Consider the following 26,324-nt stretch of genomic DNA (forward strand, 5'->3'; position numbering starts at 1 on the left):
CCTGCCGCGTCTGGACCGCGGTAAGTTCGAACTAAGGTACGTCGACTTCAGCTACATTATTCACGTAGCTGAAGTTGCGTACCTTAGTTCAAATTGGGAGGGTTAGTGTAGACCAGGCCTAAGGAGAATGGTAACAGAAGGGGTCCTTAGCAAGTAACTTTTACACAAAGTTTGTTCTGCAATGGTTATCCAGATACATTTGACAAATTATTTCAAACAAGTCTCAGGAAAGGCCAAGCAATTCAGAGTAAACTGAGATGAAAAATAATCACTCTTAACTTCTATACAAACTCTTAGAAGAAGAGAAAAAAGAAGTACTGAATTCTTTGGTGGTATTTTTGTTCTGTAGGAGAAAATAAATTCTTTGGTAAAGTTCTAGCCTCAGAAATCACAGGATACCAGAAGTCTGGGTTCTTTTTAAAGATTTAAAAGAAATTGTCTGCTGAGGGGGGAAAAAAAACAACAACCAAAAAACTGATTCTTGACATATGGCTTTATTTAAAAAAAAGCTGCACCAGCATTTTCTGACACTGAACTTGTAGCAACATGCTGCTGCCTTAAAGTGCATGCAAAAGAGGATTACTCACCCAGCTTGGGAAGTCAGACCAAGTTGGAACTCTCTGACAGAGGTCACGAAGAATACGTATGATAATCACACAGGACTGCAGACCATTAGCTCTAGCCTTGAGAGCAATACAAAATCAAGTTAATTAATCCCAGCACCTACAGAAAACAGGCCACAGGTTGAAAAGCTAAAACACCACTGTTCAATGGAAGCTCAGATATAGAATAGAAACAAGTCACTAAAACTTTGTTCATGAGCTGCCATTTACAGCAGTATTTTGTGCCAGGGTTAGTAAACTTAAGGTGGTAGAAGTCAAAGTGCACAGGTTATACAAGAGTAATATTTCTTGATCCCCTGTACACTTTGACCTATATTCATCTGTAACAATACATATAATATAATATCTTTCTATATTAGAAATAAAAAGAATAAAGATCTAAAAAGTATGTATAGAGACTGAAAGGTCAAGGGAATCTGTTTGGTTTCTTTGTTGTGCCTTTGCCAGAGTGCAAAGTCACTAAACCAAACAGTTATTTCTCACCTTTCATTCCCTACACTTAATGCACTTCAAGAAATAGGGAAAAAAGTCTTAAATCTAAACACAAAGCTTTAAACACATATTCCATTATTTAAAGCAAAGTTACTCTGCAGCCTTATGGAATATATTACAAATACACACAGCATATGATCACCCAAAGCGAGTCAAGCTTTCAACATCGCCTTCTCAATGATCAGAAAAAGAGTTTATGTCAGATCAGCAATAACTGCATAAAGCAGTTCTTCCATACTGAGCTTTCTATGATAACATTTTTCTGTTCATTTAATTTAAAGTATTATTACCATGGGCAACCTTGAGTTTTTTCACAGTTAAACATTTATATTGCAACTGAACTAATCTCTCATAAGGCTACAAGAAGAAAGTAAAATGATGTTCCGAACCTGGAACCACTTAGCGTGGCGTAGAGCAGCCAGAGCGTCAAGGCATTTTTGCCTGTCCAAGACGTCCGGTGGGTCTTTCACCATACCCGAGGTTACATCTAAAATGGATTGAATTGGCAAAATGCAGTGAGGAATGGGTGTTTGACCAGGTGAGCAAGACACTTCCTTAAAGTAGCTTCAATGTCACACGTGCCATTTAGAGTTTAACCCCAATCCAGCATATCAATAAAATCCCTTTAATTGGGATTAGAATATAACCCAGTATAAAGATCAAGAGCATAATACAATTTAGCCCTCAATCTAATTTTTAATGGACTGCAGATTATGCAGTAGTCTGCAGTTATTCATACAAACTAACTCTGTAAAAATAGATTTCCCCTAAAATTAAATATTGAAGGAAGGATGGTTGGACACAGTGCACCAGCACAGAGAACACAGACAGAAGGAACACAAAAATCCACTTTAATGGAGTAGAATTTACAACAAACTGAGTTTGCTGAACTTAAATGGTCTCATGTTACTCTGGACCTACTTCTAATAAAAAAGGGACAAGTATAACAAATAAGCTCTGGAAGCACACAGAATCTGGTGATATCATCATTAAAATTTAAATTATAGTGCAAATTATTTTGCTTTAATATGACAAAGTATGTGAAATACTCTCTAGAATTCCAATCAGTTTAATTACTTTCTACTATAATTTCTATAGCTTTTGCATCTCCACGGTGTGCGTGTGCACACCGTCCAATTTCATCTAAGAAATATTAACGAACAGCTGAAAAAGGCATATCTTGGTTAAGTCTAAGCAGGAGAAAGAAGAAAGAAGAGTAGTAGAAGCAGTATCAGAATGTTTGGAAGATAAAAGAAACAATAGATCTTGTACATTTAAGTGTTCAAGAAACGGGGTTTTGATCAAGTTATGACTACCTAATAAGTGACCAAAAGGTACAATAAGCTTTTTCAAATTGGTTGTCCCAACAAAACAGGCAACACTGAGTGATTCCAAAAGGTAGTTTCTAGCTGGCTAATGGTGTACCAATGGTGTAACTCAATTATTAGTTATATAACGCCCTTAGCTTATTATATATGAAAATGGCCTTCATGATGAGTAACAAAATATGTTGATATGGCAGAGGATGACTAATTAAACAACACTCCATTTGGCTCATTCAGAAGAGTGGCAATATATTAAAAGCAGTCTGGTGTTGGAAAATGTGACATGAGCAAGTTAGAGTACCAAACAAAAAAAGTGATGACATTCACTATAACACTCATGAAGCATACTGACTTGAAAAAGATTTAAGGGAAGCTGCCAACATAGGAATGCCAATGAAGGAAAAAAAGTCAATAGGCTATTAGGATGCACCCACTGTTAAAAAGCATATAAATTAAAAAGGATACTATAACTCTCCAATATAAATTACTAAAAATTAAATCTAGAATACTGTTTGGATTTGGTCTCCTTTTCATTGGAAAATTTATTTTGCTCTGCACCAGGTGAAATATAAGAAGCCACAATGATTCCACATTAAGAATTTTTGTTGGGGAAAAAGTAGATACTAATGTTGAGTATATTTGTGAGATTGTATTTGATAAGGTGAAATGAGGAGCCATTTACACTGATGAAGGGGTCAAAGAGTAAGTGAAGACATTAAAAGTAAAATTATTTCAGTCAAGAATAGTAAACCTACAGAAAAAAGCTGTCAAGTAAGGCAATCTAAGAAAGGAGCATAATGCGAGTATTAGAGACAATGAATACATTTAGAGAAAAACCCATTGTAGAAAACCAAGGGGAGGTTGAGAAATTAACCCAAACTTGGGGGGGGGGGTCAAGTGGCCTGTGTGTGTCAGTCAATTATCTACATTCTTATAACACGAATGTGCAAATAGGTGACACTGTGCAATCTTTCAGCATAATAATATACTATATAACTTGAAACTGCAATTACTCAGTTTCTAGCACTGAAACACTTTGGAAAATAATTCTATTATGAAATATTTACATTTTAATGCACAGTAGACAATCTTACTTTATGCTGGAAACATGGATCTGAAATATGCCATGTGCCATTAATAATGGAGACTGCATGAATAACCTTGAAACTTAAAGCTATTGTGAAAGTCAGAAGATGCCAAGGCACCTATTGCAACCGAGAATAAATTTTGGCTGAAAATATATTTGAGAAACTCTTGTAAAATGTCATTGTGGATTTTTGCACCTGTTTTACGTTTCAAGTGGATTAACCCCTTAAAGACTATAGTAATTAGACTCCTAACCTGCCACCCTGTTAACCTAAAACAAAAGCTATGTTAATTTACAAAAACAAGTACAAATTCTTACCCTATGTAACTGTATTTTATAAATAACCTAAACATAAGGGGTTAATCTTTGGTTAGAAGACATGCTGTGTCCACACTATTTCCTCATTAAAAGTTAACAGGTATATCAATTTCAGTAAATTCCACTATGTGAAATACATGTTACCCAGTCAACTATTTCAAAACTAGTGTGAACACTGCTTAATTCGAGAAGAGAGACAAAAGACAAAAAGAAAAAACACAAAGTAACAGTAAATGCTAGGACTATGCAACCAAAGCCTATCCTTTATGCAGTATGGCAGGTGTGACACTGAGCTTTAGAAAACCTTGGTCAAAAATCCTTCCGATGTCTTGGCAGCAACCCCTGACAGGATTCAACTCCCTCTGCTAGAAGGCTTTGGACCGGGACTGATAAACTAAGGATTAAAAAAAAAAAAACCAACAAAAAAAAACAAAAAAACCAAAAACCCACACACACACACACACACATAATATACTTTGTTTGCTGAGAGAAAGATTCTACAGCAAGGGTTAGAGCATTTAGAACTTATCAGATTCAAAGTCAATTCAGGGAAATGCTGGATAACTGTCAAATGCACAATAATGTATGGCACAATTGCCGTGCGGTTAACAGTTTTATCTTTAAAATAATTCATTTTCTTTTTTATCCTTTTGTCATTTAATGGGATTATTATCACACACTAAATATGATTTTACTTCACATGCAAGTCACAGTCTCATCTTTAATCAAACTGTTTCTTCCGGCAAAGCCTTCGTTATCACCTAAACTAGCTCCCACAAAGCCAGCAAAAGACTTTAAACCATTTTAAGACACAGAGCATTAGGAGCTGCAGTAAAAGAAAAAACACACACTGTTATTCTGCAGCAAATAAGCAGCAATCTTCATAATAAGACCTGGTTCATTGCAATAATCTGCAGTTCAATATTCTGCATTTTCTTCTAGTTTCACAAGTGAACTTTTCCGCACATCCATTTTACACTGCTCAGTGTCTTGAAGTGAAATCGATTTAACTCGTTTGATTTTGCTTCCCTAAAGGCAATACCATCAACTCAGCAGGTGACTCAAACTCAGAATGACAATTCTAGCTCAAGTCTGGGTCAGACAAAAATATAGTTTTGTTTCCTTTGGGGCATAAAGTATCAATGAACTGAAAAACACCTGTGATTTATCTTTTTACATTTATTATAGGATAAAATTCTAATGGCCACAAACCAATTTTACTGTAGTTTAGAACTGCAGTGTGGACTAATTGTAGTTTTCCACAGTACATTAAGGAATAAAGATAATGGTTAAAATTAATCTAATTTCATAGCATCTATAATCAAACCTATAACGGCGACTGCTTTTTTTTTTTTTTTTAAACCAATTGTTAACAAGGTGAAATGCTTTGCATGATTCAGTCCAGGTGAACCAAGTATCACATTTCTGGCATAATTTCAATTGCCAAAAATGGAGACGAAAATGGCTGGGTTTGATGTAATAATATTGGTACAAAGCATGTATAGTTGGAGATATACACACAGTTCATTAATTGTGTACAGCACATTACTAAAGATCAAAAATAAAAGTCATCCAATCCAGAGAACACATATTCCAGCTTTGTTTTCTGGTGTAGGAAGCAGCTCTGACAACAAAGCTTGATTATAATTCTCTAATTTCAAAAATATCTAACATAAGGAAAAGCATCAAATATTTTAAAGGATAGATAAAACTGCTGAGACAAAATAAAAGAATTAATTCTATGATTTTAATTAAATAACTATATATGCATATACACACGCACACATATACATACACACACACTTTTTTTCCAACCTGCATCATGAAAAAGTGTTAATACAGACAAATTGCCTGCTTGTAGGTTCATATTCAACAACAGACCCTGGTTTGTTATGATCTCTTTGACTACGAAAACACAGGATGAAAGGAAACAAAGTTAATTTTATCTGACCCACAGAACAATAGAACCAACCTATTGCAGACATTAATCATGCTTGTTGGCTAGAAAGCTTTTGGAGCTTTGAAAGTGTTACAGAACAGACCCTAAAGCAACACTGCTGGCACCAATGGGATTGCACATTCACAAATATAAATCGGTTTTAAGAGCGCCAACCAACTTCTCCTTTAACTCAGTGACCAACCCATTTCTTATTACTGTACTACTCTGTGTATGCTATTTGGGTAAAATACTCAGATCTTAATACCAGGAGCCTGTATATTTAAAAAAGCACTCCAGTCCAAAGACCAACCTCAGACAGCTGGAAAAATTCACATCTTCTTTCAGACAAAGCTACAAGCACTATGAACATCAAAATAACGTGTATATTATATGCAGCAATGCCATTTTAAGGATGTAAGTGGTGGCAAGACAGATCCGGTTTCAAAACCAGAATGTAAAGATATAAAGATTTAGTTTTCTAATATGCTGCAAAATCTCTGAGGACAGGCTTGTAACCAACTTGCTGTAAAACATTTAGTTTTCCAAATAACTGAATTTTGTAAGGGGAGGGAGGAGAAAAGAGACACAATTTAGTAACTTTTCCAGAAAGCTGAGGCTGGACATTAAGTTAGGGGGAAGAAGATAATTTTTTGATCTAAATAAATGCATCATATAAGCCTTGAATTTTAATGATCTCTAGCAAGACTGGTTGTTGAATAAGTAGGGTTTCAATCAAATACGTATATTATGCCAGCATGTTGCCTTCCAGGACTTAATGTCATCTTAAACAGACTAGATAAATATACAAAAACCAGTAATATAGAGGTAACATCTTTAACAACTTTCCAACCTCCATCCCTCATGTTCTCCTCCCGAATGATCGGTGATGTCAATGTGATAGTAACTTGCATTTTGGGTTCCACACATGAATTCAAAATTATCGCTGCTTCTGGTACTGCACACTTTATTTCATACTTCTCAGGACTTATTACCTGAATAATGAAAAAAATTGGAAGCAATTGCACGTTTAGCACTTACAAAAAAGAGGGGATGGAGGGGGGACACATTCATTCTCAGAGGGTCACAGAACTACAATATAACAATGGTGTCTGCTCAATACATAATTATATGGTTTTAATCATGCGGTTTAAAAAAAAAAATGCCATGCAGTTTTATCAGGAACTGTAACTAAAAACATGTAGCAGTTGCCCCAAAAGCATTTTTAAAAGATACCACACTGAGGAAATTCATGCACAAAATATATTAAAATAAGGGGTCAGATTCTCAGCAATTTTTAAGTTAAAAAAAACAAACAGTCTTAAACCCGGTTTAACTAATCAATGGAGGATTCCCCTGGTTTGGAGAAATCTTTAGATGGCACAGAGCTGAAGTAGTGATTCCTATGCCACAGCCCCTTCGAGTGCAGGTAAACTGCTATATTTACTTTATTAATGGTTGCTGGAGTGGCCCCCGGGGGCAGCTAACAGACCACGCAATAACTTAAAGAGTAGCCATGAGGTTAGTCTAAGTTATTCCTTATGATCAGAATTACTGGCTCCTAATGACCCAAGGAAAACCTGTCAACACCGTCGTCCCCTCCTCCACAAGCTGCACAGGCAAATGGCTGGTCTCGAGGACCTGGCCCAAGGTTTGCATATTTTGCTTACAGCAACAAAAAATTCAGTGAAAGCTAGTTATTTCTCAATTCATCCATTGTGCCAGCATATTATCTTGCAATATTATCCTCTGTCAAGTGACATCAGAACAAAGGACAACATTGCAAACCTTCTATGATTCCATAACATACGTAGGCTTTTGGAGTAGATGAGAGATAAGATCATAGTTCTAAGTATGAATTTTTCATTATTCGGGGATTTATGGCAGATGTTTTACTTCACATTCAGTGCTATGTATGTGTGTGCAATCTTAGAGTGAGTAATGAGGTAGGTGTCGTTCATAAGCCGAATATTTTTGGTAAAAATGTGACGCATCAAAGAGCAGGGGTCAGCTTATAAACGGGTCTACACCAAAATTTGATGATTTTGAAAACTCTATATAATCATTGAATTGAATATCTAATACATTGTCGTTTTGTTTACCTGGAGCGTTCACAGGCATGCCATTTCCCGCAGCTCCCATTGGCTGGGAACGTCAAATCGTGGGCACTGGGAGTGGAGGGGCTCCGTGCCTGTGAACGCCCCAGGTAAACAAAATGTCCAGGCTAATGCTAGCAGCTTACCTTAACGGGCCAGGAGCCAAAGTTTGCCAACCCCTGAAATATAGGGTCGGCTTATGAAAGGGTCATACAGTTTTTGCTATTTTTACCTAGTCATCTTGGGGGGGGGGGCATAGTAACTGATAACTGTACTGCTATTTATAATCTCCATTCAAGTAAACCACCTACGACTGTTACCATGTATGTATATTACTTCTGTCTTTGGCACTGATGGTAGTTTAGGCAAAAGAGGATTCTTACACCAACCTCTGTCTTCACATATAAAAGGACAGAGAGATTACTACATCTATGAACTGGCACTACCTGTGAGGAGCAGAACAAACATTTCCATGCTCTTGTGAAATGGATCCCGCTTCTTGCTTACCCATACAATGGGTTGAAAAGACTTTTCATGGGCACTGAATTCAGATACAAATACTGGGAAAATGCTACACAACTTTTAATGTCCCTGCTAGGGAACAGTCAGCCCTACAAATAATTTGACTCCAGAAAACGTTTTTTATGGCATCTTCTCAAAAATCCAAATCCAACTTACTGCAAGTTGTTTGGGAAGACTTTCTGCAATACGACTGAGTAATGCCTTTGAAGGCTTCTCAGCACACAGCAAAACAAGGTTGACATTTCGATCTCCACGGAGAAGTAAGCCTTTAGCCAAAACTCCTACCCGTAAAACTCCTTTCAAAGCTCTGTGGGGAAGTGAAGTTATAGTTACAAGACGTGCTTCAAATCATATCAATCATTCATAAACAACTTTGAAGATTAAAAAAAACAGATAAAGTAAAACACAGCGCTCCACATACTCAGATACCATCGTGATGCATGCAGTCAGAACCTAGAGAGAACAGAATCTGAGGCGGCACTAAAGAGGATATAGGGGGAGAAACATGGGATGACTTTTTCCACCTCAGCACAAAATTTTTTAAACTGAAGACAGACATACCTGTCTTTACTGCCATCTTTCTTATCATCTCCCTCTTTGCCCTTAGTTTTTTCATTGTCAGTCATGTTGTCAGACACAAGTTTCAGAGCACGCTCAGTGATGGAAACTATTTTTTGGACTGCCTGAAGTTCCTCCTCAGTTGGATAAATGGCTGCATGTTTGGTCATCACATAACGGTCATCAGATGAATCTGGACGACGCAGAGGCTACATTGAGAAAAATGTTATGGTAACTTTACTTGAATTTTTAAAATACAAGTTCTAGCAAGAAAACTTAATTAAAAACAAAAACCAGTAAGAGTGCTGAGTGACAGCATCATAATCGCATATAAAACCTGGCAATTTAAAAGTAACAAAAACTAAAAGCTAAGGACACAGTAATTTTAAGACTACTCAAGTAAACATGCACGTATATGTGTGCAATCTTAGAGTGAGTAAAGAGTGTTCCGTTCCAGAACACCTTCCATAAGTCAAATTTTGCATAAGTCAGGGATGTAAACCTGACAATTACGCAAAAAAAACCCACCAAAAAAACCAACCCACAAACACACACCGCTTACGGAACTTTTTCTGTAAGTGCGGGTTTGCGTAACCTGGGGAGCGTCTGTATAACCAAATATAAAAGGTTATAAAAACAGAAAGGTTGGAAGGATTAGATTTTTATCGGTAAATGTAGATAAATGCTGAACACACACACGATGAAAAAATAGCTCCATCTATTCTAAATTTGCACCTAGGCAAAGAAAGAAAAGTCTGCTTGAGAACTTAGTAGAGTTTTAAGGATACTGACTTTATATATCTGGACACGTGACAATTTGTGGTTTAACCGCTAAAAAGCTTTAACTTTTTGAATTCCAATGCCTACTCTTATTAAATTATTATTGTCTTACTCTTACCCCGTAATTTCCTGCAACAATTAAAATTTAAATTGATAATTAAAAAATGCTTAAAAATAAACATGGATATTATCCTTCAAAACTAAAAAAATCAAATTCTGTCAACTCTACATGTAAGGAAATGCATTGTTTATCAAATCTAACCTTAACTTTTATCCTCTTTCTTCTAAATAATGTAATGTTTGTTGTTTTACTGTTAATTGGGAAATAGTTAGATATTTATTAATCAATGAAATTTTTTGTAAAGTATTTATTTCTGTTTCTTGAAAATAATATTGCATATGAATATTAACTAATGGTAAATTTATGCAGGTAGACTTGCACGTGAGGCTGGTCAACATGTACCTTTAATATGCTCTTATATTGACACTTAATTCAGCAGGACTCTCCGACAGATTCTTGTACCTGTACAGAGTCCTGTTTTTTTCACATTTCCAAGCACTTTATTAGACAATAATATTGAAACAGATTAATGTAGTAATACAGATGGCCAAGATCAAATATACCCAAGAACTATGCCTGATTTAAGAGACTTCAACTTTTAAATTTTCCAATTTAAGAAACTTACAGCTGGTCCCTGGGGCTGAGGAGGCATTCCTGGTCTGACGCCTAGCAAGCCTAGAGGTCCTGGAGGGCCATGAGGATATCCTCCATCAGGTATTCGGCGACGGTCATCCCAGTGATGCTGCTCCTCCTCCATCCTCCTCCAGTACATGTCCTCCTCGTAGCGTCTGAATTGTATGAACCAAAGTATGTTCTTTATATAGCAAAGAGCAGTTTTCAATTCTTCTAAAAAATTATTTGATAGTATTCACTAGCTCATCTTTAGTAGTCATGACCTTGGGAGCTCCAAAGGATAAGTAAAAAGGGATAGTTGCACTAGAAGCAACCCCTACTCTTAAATACAAACAATTTTAAACAGACCCCTATTCCTCAGATGGATCAAATAAAAAATGCTCAGAGTTGTACGATGGCCTGAAGACAAAAAGGTTTAGAGTCCTCAACATGAGCATTCATCAGGAGGTAATTAAATAGGATGGAACCAGAGTTCCCTCTAATTTTTCACACCAATGTGCAGAATGAATTTTGCAATGTGCACCAATATGGAAGTGATGTGTGACACATTACCTCTATATTGGTGCACATAACAAAATTCACGTGACGGGGTGGGGCAGAGAGTTTCGGAGTGAGGGAAGGGACTCAGGGCTGGGGCAGAGGGTTGGGGCACGGGTTCTGGGGTGGGGCTGGGGATGACGGGTTTGAGGTGTAGGCTGCCCCGGGGCTACGGCGGGGAGAGAGGACTCCGCTAAGCTCTCTCCCCCCCAAGCAGCACCTGGACTGGGAGGGAGCGGCGCCTCTCCCCACTGTGGCAGCTCCAGCGGGGTTGGGCCGGGCCAGGGGAGGGGCTCCTGTCCCCAGCTGCAGCAGCTCCAGCCGAGTCAGGGGAGGGGCTCCTGTCCCCAGCTGCGGCAGCTCCAGTGAGCGCACATAATAAAATTCATGGGGTGGGGTGGGGCTGAGGAGTTCAGAGTGCGGAAGGGGACTCAGGGCTGGGCAGAGGGTTGGGTTGCAGGGGGATGAAGGCTTTGGCTGGGGGTGCGAGCTCTGGGAAGGTGGAGGGGGGGCAGAGGGTTGGGGTGAGGGCCTGGGCTAGGCCGGGGCTCCTCTCCCCGGCAGCTCCTGAGGGGCTGGGCCAGGCCAGGGGACCTGCGCAGCCCTAAGTAGTCTGCTGCGTGGCCATACAGCTTACAGGGAACCTAGGATGGGAACCCTCTTCAGGTGACCTCACTGCAGCTTTTGTTCAACTCATCCAATACTTATAATATTAGACATGTTACCTCATTTCCATCCTCCAACGTTCCTCCTCTTCTCGTCTTCTCCAATATTCTTCTTTCTGCATCTGCTTTCTCATCTTCTCTTCTTGAATTTTTCTTGCTCGGATACTGGGCTTTACTTCTACTTGCAAATCTGGATTTACTTTTTTCTAATGTTTCAGAGATAGAATGAAATGTTGGTTTTACTTTTCATTTCACCCTGGCTTTAGGAAATTTACTCTTATAGTATTTTTCTACCATGTCAAACATTAGTACTTTAGAACACAAGGTTTTGGTTAAAACATGCAGTTTTAATAAATCATGTTTTAAAGACTGGAATAACTGAGCAATGCCCAGAATTAATATAAAATTAAGAAAATACTGCCAAAAATAGAAAGTTTTACTCTTCCTATCACCCTAAGTAAGTCAATTTAAAGAAAAGTGTTCTGTAAAATGTAGCCCAATGCTAATCCTGTACTATTGCTAATTCATAGTAAAAAACATGCAAGGACTTACCGTAACTTTAATTACTACATTTTAGTGTTTCCAAACACTCAAATACAGTGCTGCTTAACATTTTCATTAAAAAAAAAATATATCACAGCACATATCACTTCTTTAAGCCACCATATATCATCTTAAAATACACACCAAGAAAGATAAATACAATATTTTTCTACCCTTTTACATACCATTTGGGCATGGTAACCACTCATCTTGAATCTAAGTAACAAGTTACTACAATTAAGGTCTTGTAAAGTTTAAATACGGTCAGCAGTATATCAACTAACTTTATATTGAAGCCTGTGCCGCCTTCCTTTTAGATGCATCTCCTTGGCATTAGGATCGTTAAAGCTGCACTCACAAAGTTTGCAGTGAAAGCGGATCACCTTCCCTTCATCATTCCGTACCTTGGAAATAAAATAATGTTGTATTAGTTTTTTTGGATATTAAAAATCCCACAATTTACCTTTTCTACAAATTAACCTAATTTTACAAGAATCTTAATTGTATCCTACTCAAAATATGTTAACATATTTACACACATATATTTTAGTATGCACTTTAAAAGAGGTATTGTCAAGATAAGAATTGTCAATCATGATCAGATCCCCACTGTGTTAGGTATTGTACGAAGAGGAACACATGATTCATACCCAGAAGAGCTTACAGGATTAAAAATATAGTTGTTTTATTTACTCCTTAGATTCAAACAAATACTTAAAAAAAATAGTGGAAAACCTTTTTTAGTATATTCAACTTAAACCCTGGATCCTACAAAACTTATATACACATGCTTACCAGAATGCATGGTGAACAGCTCCACTGACTTCAAAGGTTCTGCTCACAAAGTTTGAATTTAAGCACATGCACAAGTCTTTGCAGGATCAGGGTCTTGCGTTATAATTCTAATTGACACATTTTATTTAATCAAACAAGTATACTAAAAGGATTTTCAGATTAATACCTCCTCCACATAGTCATGGCCCACCGGCTGGACATCACTCTGCAAAGCAGCAAGAGTTGTTGGAGTCACTGGTTCTGATGCCGTATCTGGTTTTACTTCCTGCGTCTGTACAACAGCAACCAAAGGAGTATTCTTAACATTTTCAACTGCTTTCATATCTTCCTGTTTACTTCCTGTTGTCTGTAGCTTATTACCACCTAAAATCAAATAAGTTTAACAATTCATTTTAATTTTGGTAGAATGATTATATGCTTACAGAATATGTACAGATTAAAGAGATTTCATTTGCAAATGGCAAGATTTTGGCCAGAGTACCTCCATTTTTTCAAATTATTTTAAGAATAAATTTAAACACCATAAACATACAATTAAACAGAGAACATTGTAAAAGTTCAGCTATAATCAACGTTTAGGGTGGGTTGTTTATTTTTCTTAAATACTTTAATGGTACCCAAACTTTTAAAACTGTTGACCAAAGGTCTCCATTTTTGCAGTAAAGATTTAGTAGGCTTATGCAATTTAGACTTGTATTAAATCCAGCTCAATGTTCTGCAAGCAGGAGGCAAGATTGAAAGGGACCAACCAAAGAAACGAGGAGAGTCCATTGTTTTTGTGGATACAGACTAACACGGCTATCCCTCTGATACCGGGGTTGTGAACTCAATCCTTGAGGGGGCCATTTAGGGATCGGGGGGTGGTACTTGGTCCTGTTGTGAAAGCAGGGGACTGGACTCAATGATCTTTCAAGGTCCCTTCCAGTTCTACGAGATAAGTATATCTCCATATTAAAGGTATTCAGATGAGCAATCTTTTTGCTTTCAGAAGTAACCCACTGTACAACTGCTTTCATAAGATACATTTTTTGCTAACAGGATAAAAAAACGGAAAGCATACCAGAACTGCATGTTTATATCACATAAAACACATAGCCCTCAATGCTGCCAACACTTATGCACTTGACTTCAAGGGGATTACTCTATGTGGACAAAGTTAACATGGGTAACTCACATGCATAAAGTTATGCATATGCAGAAGTGTTTGCAGCACTGAAACCATAGAGACTAGATACATATACATTTTAAATCCTTATAATAGGTTAGATTTCAAAATGAAGACTGACTTCTGTACTTGCCAACAAAGTTTATTTTCGGTGTAGATATTTTCTTTACAGGTATATTAGCAGCAACTACGGACACTTTGCTGTTGGATGCGGAGTTAATTGGTGTGCTTGCTGTGGGAGTAAGAATTTTCACTGCAGAAGATGTAACGGAGGAGTTCACAGTGCTGCTGCTAGTTGCAATATTTGAAGCAGAGGCAGTCTGTTTGGAAGCAGATGCAGCTGTTGAGGAAGTAGACTGGGTAACAACGTTTGGTTCAGTTGAAGGAATGGGCTTTCCAAGTTTTGTGTGCAACTTAACCACCTAAAACCATAAAAAAAAAAAATTAATAGGCTCCTCATTAAAAAACATGAACCACTTGGTTTACATTTAAAAAAAATAATATGGCTAATATCCTTAAAAAGTTGATCTGTACATGGGGAAAAAAAATGAACTTGTGTCAATTTTTTGTTTCTTTAATGATTTATGAATAGAAGTTTCAGTCCTCTAAACTTTTCTCTGCTTGCTTTTTACATTAGAAATACTGGCCTTATCTATCCCAGAAAAACTCCACGATGACTGGACAACTAGTGAAAACGTGACATCAGAGTCAAGAGTCAAAAAAGCCAAGAAACCGAGATGGTGGAGGGATTTCTAGTCAAATTGTTTAAGATTTCATGTGCTCTCTTCCGCCTTCCATGCACCTTGGTGGGGAGCTTACTAAACTATTTTAACTACTATGACTGATGAACACTTTGGAGAACAGAAGTCTTTATTAAAGATTCAATAACTCTGCCCCATCATTTAAAGTACGAGATTACACAACACAGACTGACATGAGCAATAACAGGTCTTTCAGCAAATGACATTCCTGATATTATATACAGTAAAAAACAAGCAGGAAAACAAGTATTCAGGTTTCCTTTATATATCATATCAAGTCCTTTGCAGGACACCTTAATACAATTAAATTTCAGTTTTCTGACAGATCAGATTTAAAAGAAATATTGACAGACTCCAAAAAAAGAATCATTTAGTGCTCAATAAAAGGTACAATAGGGGAAGTGAGGTTGGAGAAGGGGATAAAAACGGTAGATTAATCTTAAAAGTTTGACAACTATAGTAGAACTCAGAGTTACAAACACCAGAGTTATGAACAGACTAGTCAACCACACACGTCATTTGGAACTGGAAGTATGCAATCAGTGAGCAGCAAAGCCAAAAAAATAAAACACAAATGTAGTAAAATATTGTGTTAAACGTAAACTAGAAAACGTAAGCTAAAAAATAGATGAAAAGTTTTTTAAAAATTGACTAGGTAAGAAAACTATTTCTGTGCTTGTTTCATTTAAATTAAGATGGTTAAAAGCAGCATTTTTCTTCTGCATTGTAAAGTTTCAAAGCTGTGTTAAATCAATGTTCAGTTGTAAACTTTTGAAAGAACAACCATAATGGTTTGTTTAGAGTTACGAACAACCTCCATTCCTACCTTCTGATGTTTAGCTCCACGAATATGGGCAGCATATGCATCTGCTCCTGTACAAGACACATCACAGAGCTCACAGCGCAACTGATTCTGAGTTCCACGAGCAGAAGTACTGCTGTTGCTAGTGTTCTGAGATGCTTTTAATGCCGCTTCTTTCTTTTTGTGTTTCTGGCCTTCCAAATGTTCTTTATAAGTCTATTTAAAAATGCAGTGAAAAAGCATACATCCTCAATAAATTATTTTTACTCCATTAATTATGTCAATCATATGATGCTATAAAATATACAATAGGTTATAAGCTAGAAATAATCATCAACACTTAGTTTTGCTAGGAAACATATTTCCTATACATAGCACTGCCATTTTATTGTGCACATGCTTTGAGGCATAAGCCAACTGCTGGCAAGGACCAGGAAATAATTTTCCTTTCATGATATACAGAACTCCATAGTTGGTAAAAAGCAGTAAGGACTTTTTTCACCTTCCTACTTCCCAAATCATCAAATATCTGTCACTTGGCATTGACAATATTAACAATCAAGTGATCTTATCCAGTAGGCTGTACCCAAGTCCCGAGTGATTTAGAGCACCCCAAAGAACTTAATTCAGAAGGAGACACTGAATAAATACATCCAGGTGCAAAGTAAAACTTTTAAAATTGAAAGTGTCCTTGCGTGGGAAGGGGCAGTCCAAGTGGGAGGAGAAGTAGAAAACAATGACAGTTTTTTAACATGACATGCAGAACAACAAATATTCTAACCAAATGTGTAAAAAACTCATGTTCTTTGCTGTCTTAATCTGAATGCCCTGGCAAGACAGTACTACATTTAGCTATTTCAAAACTAGACTGGGGTGCTAGAAGTAGAAACAGAATACTACAAAGTAGATTATTTTTCAAGGACAAATTTTATAAAAGCTTAAATTCTTAAGGGTCTATGGGTCTGAGAAGAGAGTTTTCCCCAGGAAGTTTGCTTCTGAGCAGAACAGTGCTTCAAATGGAAAATGTAAACTTTTAGGGTGGGAAGTAGAATTCAGCTGTTCACATAGAGCACAAACATCAGTATTTCCTTTTCACAGTGGTACACATTTTCAAACTGCTTCTAGAGCAAAGTTATTTAAATAATTTCCTCAATCCACAACTGTTCTTAAATAATGCCTGTTTTTAGCTATATGAAACGATGACTAAGAGGTACAGTGGAATGTCATGTAATACAGGTACCTGTGGTCCAGCACAACTGATTTTACAAACATCACAATAGTGGATCTGTGGTGGTTTGGGAGGTTGTTTTGGTTTCAGCTGCTTATTTTGGAATGGTGCCTTTTTAGTAAAGGTGGTCCCTGTCCAGGCAGCTGTTGCAGCAGCAGCAGCCGCCGCTGCCGCCGCCTGTTTCTGTTGCTGCTGCTGCTGCTGGTAATAGGACGATGCTGCTGAATATACTGCGGCTTCATAGCCGGAATAAGAGGTACCTCAAAGATCAAAATATGATAATGTTACATTACAACACATTGTATATCACAGTTACACACAAGCTAGTTCCAGGGATGCTGCATGACATTTAATTTTTTTCCATAAAGGTACATTTTGTGATCTAAACATTTTGACACGGTCCTGAGATGCAATGTGTGGTCAAATGATCTTATCACTTAATCAGAATTTTACTTGACTTTTTATGATGTACAAATTTAAATACCATTTCCCACTTATGTCAGGGGTATGTATTCTCTCAGACAGATCTTTGTAGCTATACAATTTTAAATATACTGCGGTCCACTATGCTGGCAGCAGTATCAAAGCTGCCATTCAAGAATGTGTCAATGTTCCTGGTACATCTGGGAGGGCTGGGTGTGCACAGCAAAGAGGAGATAAAAGCCACTAGAAATGAATATTTCTTCAAACCCAGGTTTATTAATAAGCAACAATTTATGGTGCAAGATTCAAAATGCAAAGAAAAGGACACAAATGGGTGTGAAACAAAAACCACAACAGTGCTTAGGAGCCTCTTCTCTTCGGTATTTAACCATCCAGCACCCTCAGATGCACTTTGGTGCAAACAAAGTGTTGGCCTGCTTGGTTCTCTGTAACTTGCCTTATCTATTCACATCTTAATTTCTAGTACCACAGTTGAATAAATCAAGAAAACTGTGTTTTCATACCTTTGAGCCAGTTTTCCCATAAACTCTCCACATCTAGTGTTCAACTACTTGAATCCACTGATTAGGCTTTTCCTGTTTCAAGGAACATTTTAAATGTCCCATTTAAACAGGATACCAAAAGATCCAAGCAGCTGCAACCTTCCAGTTGATTACCATCTGGTTATAAAGCAAAACAGGATTCCTTCCACTTTTAATCAAGCCTTGAATCTCTTATGTTTGGAGCAAAGCTCTTGTACCACCCCCTCCTCCCACGTGAGATGAAAGTAATTCAAAGTCTAAGTTTTACTCTGGATTGCCCAGTCTACTCTTCAAAACTGTTGTCTGATGGTGGTACATTGCCTCCCAAACATTTTCTTTGGACAATTGTCTGTTTTTTTCCATTCCATGGTCTCTGCTCCCTTCCCATACTTGACCACCACCAAAAACTATCCAAGCAGTGCTGCAATCGCTTTGATTATGTACAACAAAACAGGACCACATACAACTATTGTTCTCGTCCAAAAATATGTCCGAATACTCTGCCAATATAGTGATCTAACTGGCTGAATATTTCTTGGTGCTTTATGACACAACTAAACACAAACTTAATTACCAATTTTTTGAGCCTACAAAATCCTTTTCCATAACATGACTCACAAACCGCATAGTAATATAACATGCAAAATTCTTACCAGAGTAAGTAACTGCTGTTGTACTGTAAGTAGCACTCTGAGTATAGGATGGAACGACAGTTGCTGCAGCTGCTACTGGCTGCACAGTGGAGGATACTGGATATATGGAAAAAGTAGTTGTAGCTGGACTTGGGGTGGCTGGTTTTATGGCTGTCACTTGTCGAGTTTGCTGGGCTTGAGTATACTGAGTTGCTCCTTGGCTATATCCTGCTTTTGGAGCTAATTAAGATAGAAGAGTAAAGTTGTACAAAGATTTAAACATTTGAGACTAGGAGAATTTCAAACTACATTAAAATAATTACATTCAATTATATACAAGTAACTAAGCATATAACAAATGAGGATTTTTGTGTTACAAAACACATATGCCAGAGAGAATGACCATGTAATAAAATGAATACAATCCCAAAGCGCATCTGCATAACCCATTTCACTTTTCTTCTCTAAATACAACCAGGCATTTTTCTTAAGGGTTTAGTTTGAAGCTCATTAACTGACAAAAATTCAGACGCATATTACACAGATGCTGGTATTATTTGTAGTATTCAAAATACTTTTTGGCTACGCTGAAAATGAAAAACCAAGCAACACAAGTATAATAATATATATATAAAAGATAATGCCTAATCTCTCATCTGCTAGTAGCTGCTCAGTAATTTATAACCTCTCACTGGAGGGGGAAAAAGAAAAAAAAAGAAAAAAGTTCTACCATAGAAGAATGGTTTAAAAAAGCATAGAAGGACGCTATTATGGAAAAATTAACATACCAATTACATACCCAGAAAATAGACAGAGGACAAATAGATACTTAGATATTGGGTTGGGTTACCTTTTATTCAGTACTCATAAGAGCAGCCCTACTGGGTCAGACCAAAGGTCCATCCAGTCCAGTATCCTGTCTTCTGACAGTAGCCAGTGCCAGGTGCCCCAGAGTGATTGAACAGAACAGATAATCATCAAGTGATCCAGTCCCTGTCTCCCATTCCCAGCTTCTGGCAAACAGAAGCTAGGGACACCATTCCTGCCCATCCCGGCTAATAGCCATTGATGGACCTATCCTCCATGAATTTATCTAGTTCTTTTTTTGAACCCTGTTACGGTCTTGGCCTTCACAACATCCTCTGGCAAGGAGTTCCACAGGTTGACTGTGCGTTGTGTGAAGAAATACTTCCTTTTGTTTTAAACCTGCGGCCTATTAATTTCATTTGGTGACCCCTAGTTCTTGTGTTATGAGTAGTAGTAAACACTCAGCGTACATTCACCAGAAAACCCACCCAGCAAGTGTCCTTTTTTCCAAACTATTAACATTTGATAGACATGCCTGGTCCATTAATTATGTATAATCAGAGATTTCACTCAATTTAATAAAATCACTAGAAATAACATCATAGGTGTTGTTAACAATGCTCACTCTTTAATGTGGCTAACTCCCTGATGAACAAAGAGAGAGCTATCAGAGGGGTAGCCGTGTTAGTCTGAATCTGTAAAAAGCAACAGAGGGTCCTGTGGCACCTTTAAGACTAACAGAAGTATTGGGAGCATAAGCTTTCGTGGGTAAGAACCTCACTTCTTCAGATGCAAGAGAGAGCTGATGACTATATTCATGCATGTCTCTAAACAAAAGATTAATGATTACTGTTTTGTTTCTGATATTTGTATGGCAAGGATTTGTAAACCTGTTAATACTTCCTTAAAAAAAAAAAAAAAAGGATACTATGCCAGGAACATGGTGTTTTCACACAAAGAACACTACTACAGGCTCAGGCCACAAAAACCCTTCAAGTCCAAACTAGCTATGCATAAATATCCCAGAATATTATTTCCTGTAAAATCTCTCTCTTGTCCTTTAGTAACATAGTTGTTCTAGTTGTTCCTCTACTGCTGTACTTGGTAGGAAATACCACAGGTTTCACTCACTTCAGGGCAAAAAGGTTACCTTCAAACTAATTAGGAAAAAAACTTTCTAACTCACTGGAACAGGTTCCCTAGAGAGGCTGTGGAATCCTAATCACTGGAGGATTTAAAAACAGGTTAGACAAACATCTGTCAGGGATAGTCTAGATATACTTAAACCTGCCTCAGCACAGGGGGATAGACTAGATGGCCTCTTGAGGTCCCTTCCAGGCCTACATTTTTATGATTTTTGTGAGTCACACACTTCTAGCCTGCTGTTCCCATAGCTTCAGGAGTATTTAGTGTTGAGTCCTAGACTTTGTTTCTTGTTTAGACTGCATATCTGCATCTACCTTTACTATTTCCTTTAGAATTCTGAAACCAGAGAATACCAATTTTTCCAGAATGGCACGGAAAATAATCCCCCTTGCTTCTTTTGATCCTTCTCAACCTCCTCAAAATCCCTTCTCTAATATGGTACTCACAATTTAGCAAAGTAATCTACAGATGGTCCAACAACAATCACAGAAGAATAATTTCTACTTGTGTCCAATTCTCTCTTTGGCCTCTTATTGCTGTATTAGGTTTCTATAACCCATACAGCAGCGATCTGGAATTTCCCAGTTGTACTACTTCCCATTGACTCCATATAGGCCTCCCAGGTCATGGGAACCTCGCACAATCTTGAAAGCCTTGGCATGGCATGGCAACAAACATTCAGAAAGTTTTTCTTCTGTATGTACATCTCAGGTTACAACTATTTTCTGGACATGAAGACTGAACTGACTCCTTTCAGAATTCCAGTAAACTAGAGAGAGATAGTTAGGGATCTACCAAATTCACACTTCATTTTGGTCAATTTCAGGGCTAGAGGGTTTTAAAATTAGTCAGTTTCACAGTGTTGTAACCATGGAGATCCTGACCCAAAAGGGGACTGTGGGGCAGGGGGGATCCCAGAGCTGTTACAAGGTGGTCACAGGATTGCCATACTCACTTCTGTGCTGCCTTCAGAGCTGGGCTCTGAAGGCAGCAGTTGTGGAGTTTCCTGAAGCTGGAGGTGATGGTAGGTCCGATCTACTAGGGGCTCCCAGCTACTAGTCACGGTCAGTGGCAGATTAATGCATGGGGCCACTGGGTCCATGCCAAGTTGAAAAATTAGTGCCTGAGCTCTGGCAGTAACAATGGGGGGAGGGGGAGGGGAAGAGAGGGGGAAGAAGAGGGAAGGAGGGGAAAAAAGGCCCAAACCCAAGCACCCCGAGCCCCAGCTGGAGCCAGGGGAGAAAGCCCTGAGCCCGGGCAGGAGCCGCAAGGGGCGGCACCCCCAAGCCCAGGCTGGAGCCCAGGCACCCCCATCCCCTGTAGGAGCTGCGGGGGGTGGGAGGGCAAAAACCTGCAGCCTGGGAACCCCAAACCCTTGCAGGAGCCGAAGGGGGCGGCAGCCCCCCATCTGGGCACCCCGAACGCCAGCAGGAGCCACAGGGCAGAAACCCTGGGGCTGCTGCAGCGCAGAAGTGAGGGTATTTTACCCTCACTTCTGCACTGCCTGCGAGGTAGGTCTGATCTCCTCCCATAACATTATACTGGGGAAGGACAAGTCCTGTCCCTCCCCAGGCCTGCTGAACTAGTAGATTTCAGGGAGATCAGGTTTACAGGGAAGGTCTTATTTCACTGTCCGTGACATGTTTTTTATGGCTGTGAAATTGGTAGGGCCCTAGAGTTAATGACACTTAAGTTCACACTGTATTCCTCTGTTGAGCAGAGAAGAGTGCCTCCCCTTGCTGGAGAGTGAGAGGCATTAAGTATGAACTCTGAATGTAGGTCTCAAACTGTGCCTTCTCTTTGTTATTGGATTTAAAGCCCCTCCTAATACCATTTTTTTTAAACTGCAGCCATATACTGTACAAATGGCATTTTTTTAAAACCACATACACAGTAACTGGTCTCTCTCCCCACAGACTTCTGTCATGTTCTTAAGCAACTTGCTCACCCTATTGCTTTCTTTAAGCAAACCTTCTCCCACCCTATAGCTAAAGCTTGCCTTTAATTTCCCATCCACACCAACATTATAAAGCTTTAAAACCTGTTTAAAAACAGGATTTAAACTTTGCGATGGCCAAAATGGGTTAATACTGACTGGTACTATTTAATATAACAAAACCGTGTTCAAAAATCCTTTTCTTGTCCAGGTCTCTTCCTGGCCAGCCAAAGTGTATTTGAACTTCGTAGGCACAACATATTTTAAAACAGAAAAAATTGTTAAATTCAATTTACATAGAAAAAAGTGTGTTTATTTTTAGGCAAGAAAGCTATTTGAGGCAATGTCTTCTTATTAAGTGTTGGGTAACAGCAGGATTTTTGTCCATACATTTATATTTATAAGGGTTACATTATAAAGCTAAGAATAAAAATCAATTTGTCTGAGGTATCCAAAGAAACGTTTTTAAAAAACAAAGCGGCACACTGTTTGGCACTGACCAACAAGGAATTTCATGCACGCCACCCACCTGTCTGGTAGTACGATTCGGCTACAGAAGGCTGAGGCTGGGCAGCAGCAGCTACTGCAGCCGCTGCTGCTGTTGGTTGTTGATAGTACTGCTTACTGTCATAAGCCACAGCTGGGGCAGTGGATCTAACATATGAGTAGGAGTCCTTAAAAAGCATGCAAAACAGAAAGAAAGGACCTGAGTTTCTGCTTAAATATGTCTGGGGCCTGGGATAATCAAAGGCATCCATAGGGAGAGACAGTCTACTGAATTAAGTCAAACAATTCATTTAAATATGTATATGATTCTAGAGTTAAAGAAGCCTTATATATTTTAAAAATCTTTCATCTTAATTTACAGAGACTAAGAAGAACAAGTGCTGAACAGTTTTGATGAACATTAACAGACACAATAAATAGCAGGAATTCAACTCTTGCATTTACAAGTATTTTCTCATTTTTCCCCTTAGTTATTTCCATTAAGGAACAGAAAGATGCTACTGTCAGACTGTTCCACTATTACATTTATATCAGAGCAGAAATTCTATATACTTTTAAGAAAACTCACAAGCCTGCTCAAAATGTGTATTTTCACAAAGAAGAAAAAGCCCACCAACACTTTCTAGGTATTACAAAGTTGATGTAGCATTTTTCCTATTTACATATATATTAACTGAACCTTTTGTAAGCATTCTGTTTTATATCTCATCAACCATTCTGCAGTTCAGAGAATTTTCTACTTGGATTTACAGCACTTGTTAAGAAGCTTAAAAAGTAACATTTCATTCCCTAGCAATTTTGGCAACCTTGTATTTTTTTCCCTCTTTGTTTAAGGCTCCTTTTTTCTCTGTCTGTGCATCAACATCTAGTAGCAGACATATGCACTGCTCCTGTAATTATTAGGATATGTTAGCTAATTGCTGCTTCAGACCATGGGAAAGAGCTTGCTTGTTTTTCAGGACTCTAACCAGAAGTGGCTATTTATAGGATTTTTTTTTTTTTAATTAGAGGGAACAATTAAATAATCATTAATACCACCTAGGTCTTCTAAAGTGCTTTTCATCAAATGAAAATAAGTATTTTAAAACTAGAAGGCACCCCTAATAGATAATTTTATAACATGGCCCTTTAAATAGGGCAGTCTTTTTCAATTTATTCTGCTTTACCCATAAAGGAAAATAGTAGTGTCCATACCTTCAATCTAATACCTGAAAATAATTTTAATACTTTACATTACACATTAAATATGACTAGTGCCTGCATATTTACCTCACATAAATCCTGTAAATATAGATACTAGCCTCAGTAACCAGGAAGACTCCGAGGCACCGACTAACTTTAATGGGAGCTGAGATAGCAAAATAAATAATTTATTAAACTGGACCCATACCCTGTAAAAAGAGCCACATGGGCAGACGTGCCCACACAGAGCCCCAATGACTTCATTTCATGTCCCACTGACTTCAATGGACTATTCACATGTGTGAATGTTTGCAGTATTTGAGCCTAAATTAGCAGATAGGGATGATGGCGGCTTTTAGTTTATTTATTTTTAAATTGAGTGAATATGGGCTTGAGAAAAGTGCCAGATTAACAGTTCTGGAGACTGAAATCTGCTCTCTCTACAAAGCAGATGTCGTACTGCCATTCTTGGTGTAACTTTCCTCACAGTCCCTTGGTTATATGCCTCAACCTTGACTTGGAGAAGAGGGCATGCCACCCCCACCATTTTTGGCCTTTGTAGAAGATATCACAAGCTTGCTAAACTTAATGGTAGTTTTTACGATTTGGACATTTGCCCAGTGGGAACTAGACAGATTATCAAACTAATTTCACACAGATCACCAAACATCCATCAGATAAATTTTGATCACTACCAACCTGAGATGGATTCAAAGTGGCACTTACCTGGTAGTTTTGTGTAGTGACCGGAGGAGGTGGTGGTGGGGCTTCCTGTTGTCTTTGGGTATAACCGTAATCTGTCGCCGTGTGTGCCGTAGGATAACCTCCATAGGCAGCAGCTGTGGCAGCAGCTGCAACAGCTACTGGTGCAGGCCTGGCTACTGCAACTGTAGCTGCTGCTGGGGCATATGCAGCAGTAACCGTGTGTGCAGCTACTGGAGCCTGATGGACAGTGTAGCTAGCAACTGTAGTTGGATGGGAATAGGCTACACCCGAAGCTGGCTGCTGGCTATATTGGAAAAGAACAGTAAGTATTACCCATGGAGTAATAAGTCCATTAGTTCAACAGCTAAACATGTTAGACGGATACCTAAATATTTCATTCAATTTCAAAATACCAGAAAAGTCTTAAAACTAAGCTTTGAATAATCCGGGAGAGGTCTACAGGTTTACATGAAGCACTAATTTATTTTATATATAGACTTTTTTATGGCACTCATTATTTAAGTATCACTACACACTGAAGTGCTTATGGCTGAAACATTCAACAAAATGGGGGCCCATCTGATAAAGGTAAACCTTTTGGCACTGGCAGACAATCTCTTCATTTCAAAACAGTAAAGAGATCTCAAATAATCAGATTTTGCATGGTATGGAAGTACTATAATAATACTTTGGGTAGCATATTTGACAACTCACGCACTGCAAAAAGAACTACTACTTCCGTGAAAGCTATTATTGAACTATTCCATCTTGCATGGCATTTTCAGGGCAAAATACAGGATTCCTTTTATGCTACTGGAGTTGTAAGACTAATTACTTCGCCAAAAATATACCACCCCATGTAGGCCTGTTGACTGAACAGTTGAATGAAGGAGAGTGACTTTTAAAATGTTTTAATTAAAAGTCAATGCAAAAATCCCTAAACTCAATAGGGAGAGACTTTTGAAACTAATTTCTGATGAGGGAGTCCCCCCTCCAAATATTGAGATTAGATAGGTAGGCCATTGTATCTAGAAAAAAACTAAGAAAAGATGTACTAACAAAAGGTCTGGTAGCCAAATCAAGTGTACTATAGAAATGAGTGTGAAGAGTCTATCAAGATTCTTCCAATCTTCAGAGAATGCTGTAAGACTCATCTGTTTCCCCAACCTTTGCAGAAGGTGCATGCATGAAGCAGTGTACAGGTAAGTATTAACTAACAAGAGGCAGATATTAAAAGTCCAGTGAGAGAAGGACAGTCTCAGAAGGTGCAGTGATTATTTGAAGGGTAGAATCTAATAACTGCTATTGCTCTATTTTGATTTGTAATATATATACAGTGCATTATACAAGACGCCTAAGACTTTAGGTAGGCTAATTTAAAAATATAAATAAATTAGTAAAATAATTATTGCCAAGAAATCAGTACTTATTACAACCCTGAAAAGAAATGGGGGTTACAAAACAAAAGCTAGGAACTTTTATTTGACAAACCGCCCATGCACCAGCATGATTTGTTT

The 26,324-nt window shown here is 38.1% G+C and overlaps 1 protein-coding gene across 4 annotated transcripts in view; it reads right to left on the bottom strand.

The window, feature by feature from the left end:
* ZFR (zinc finger RNA binding protein) overlaps positions 1–26,324 on the bottom strand; it is a 52,292-nt gene that overhangs the window by 7,903 nt on the left and 18,065 nt on the right. Inside the window, exons 3-17 of one of the 4 annotated variants that reach the window (XM_005303840.5) lie at positions 24,829–25,111; positions 22,943–23,087; positions 18,546–18,764; positions 16,940–17,187; positions 15,724–15,915; positions 14,270–14,558; positions 13,138–13,334; positions 12,461–12,580; positions 11,694–11,839; positions 10,424–10,586; positions 8,961–9,166; positions 8,556–8,706; positions 6,635–6,776; positions 1,505–1,602; positions 588–683 (exon numbers count right to left, since the gene is read on the bottom strand). In XM_005303840.5, the coding sequence (XP_005303897.1) occupies positions 588–683; positions 1,505–1,602; positions 6,635–6,776; positions 8,556–8,706; positions 8,961–9,166; positions 10,424–10,586; positions 11,694–11,839; positions 12,461–12,580; positions 13,138–13,334; positions 14,270–14,558; positions 15,724–15,915; positions 16,940–17,187; positions 18,546–18,764; positions 22,943–23,087; positions 24,829–25,111 (2,695 nt within the window). Of the gene's footprint in view, positions 1–587; positions 684–1,504; positions 1,603–6,634; positions 6,777–8,555; positions 8,707–8,960; positions 9,167–10,423; positions 10,587–11,693; positions 11,840–12,460; positions 12,581–13,137; positions 13,335–14,257; positions 14,559–15,723; positions 15,916–16,939; positions 17,188–18,545; positions 18,765–22,942; positions 23,088–24,828; positions 25,112–26,324 lie in introns of all 4 variants that reach the window. The other 3 variants (XM_005303839.5, XR_010602131.1, XR_010602130.1) reach the window with 3 other exon arrangements.

The sequence above is a fragment of the Chrysemys picta genome, chromosome 6 (assembly GCF_011386835.1).
Source record: "Chrysemys picta bellii isolate R12L10 chromosome 6, ASM1138683v2, whole genome shotgun sequence".
In the NCBI taxonomy this organism is placed as follows: domain Eukaryota; kingdom Metazoa; phylum Chordata; order Testudines; family Emydidae; genus Chrysemys; species Chrysemys picta.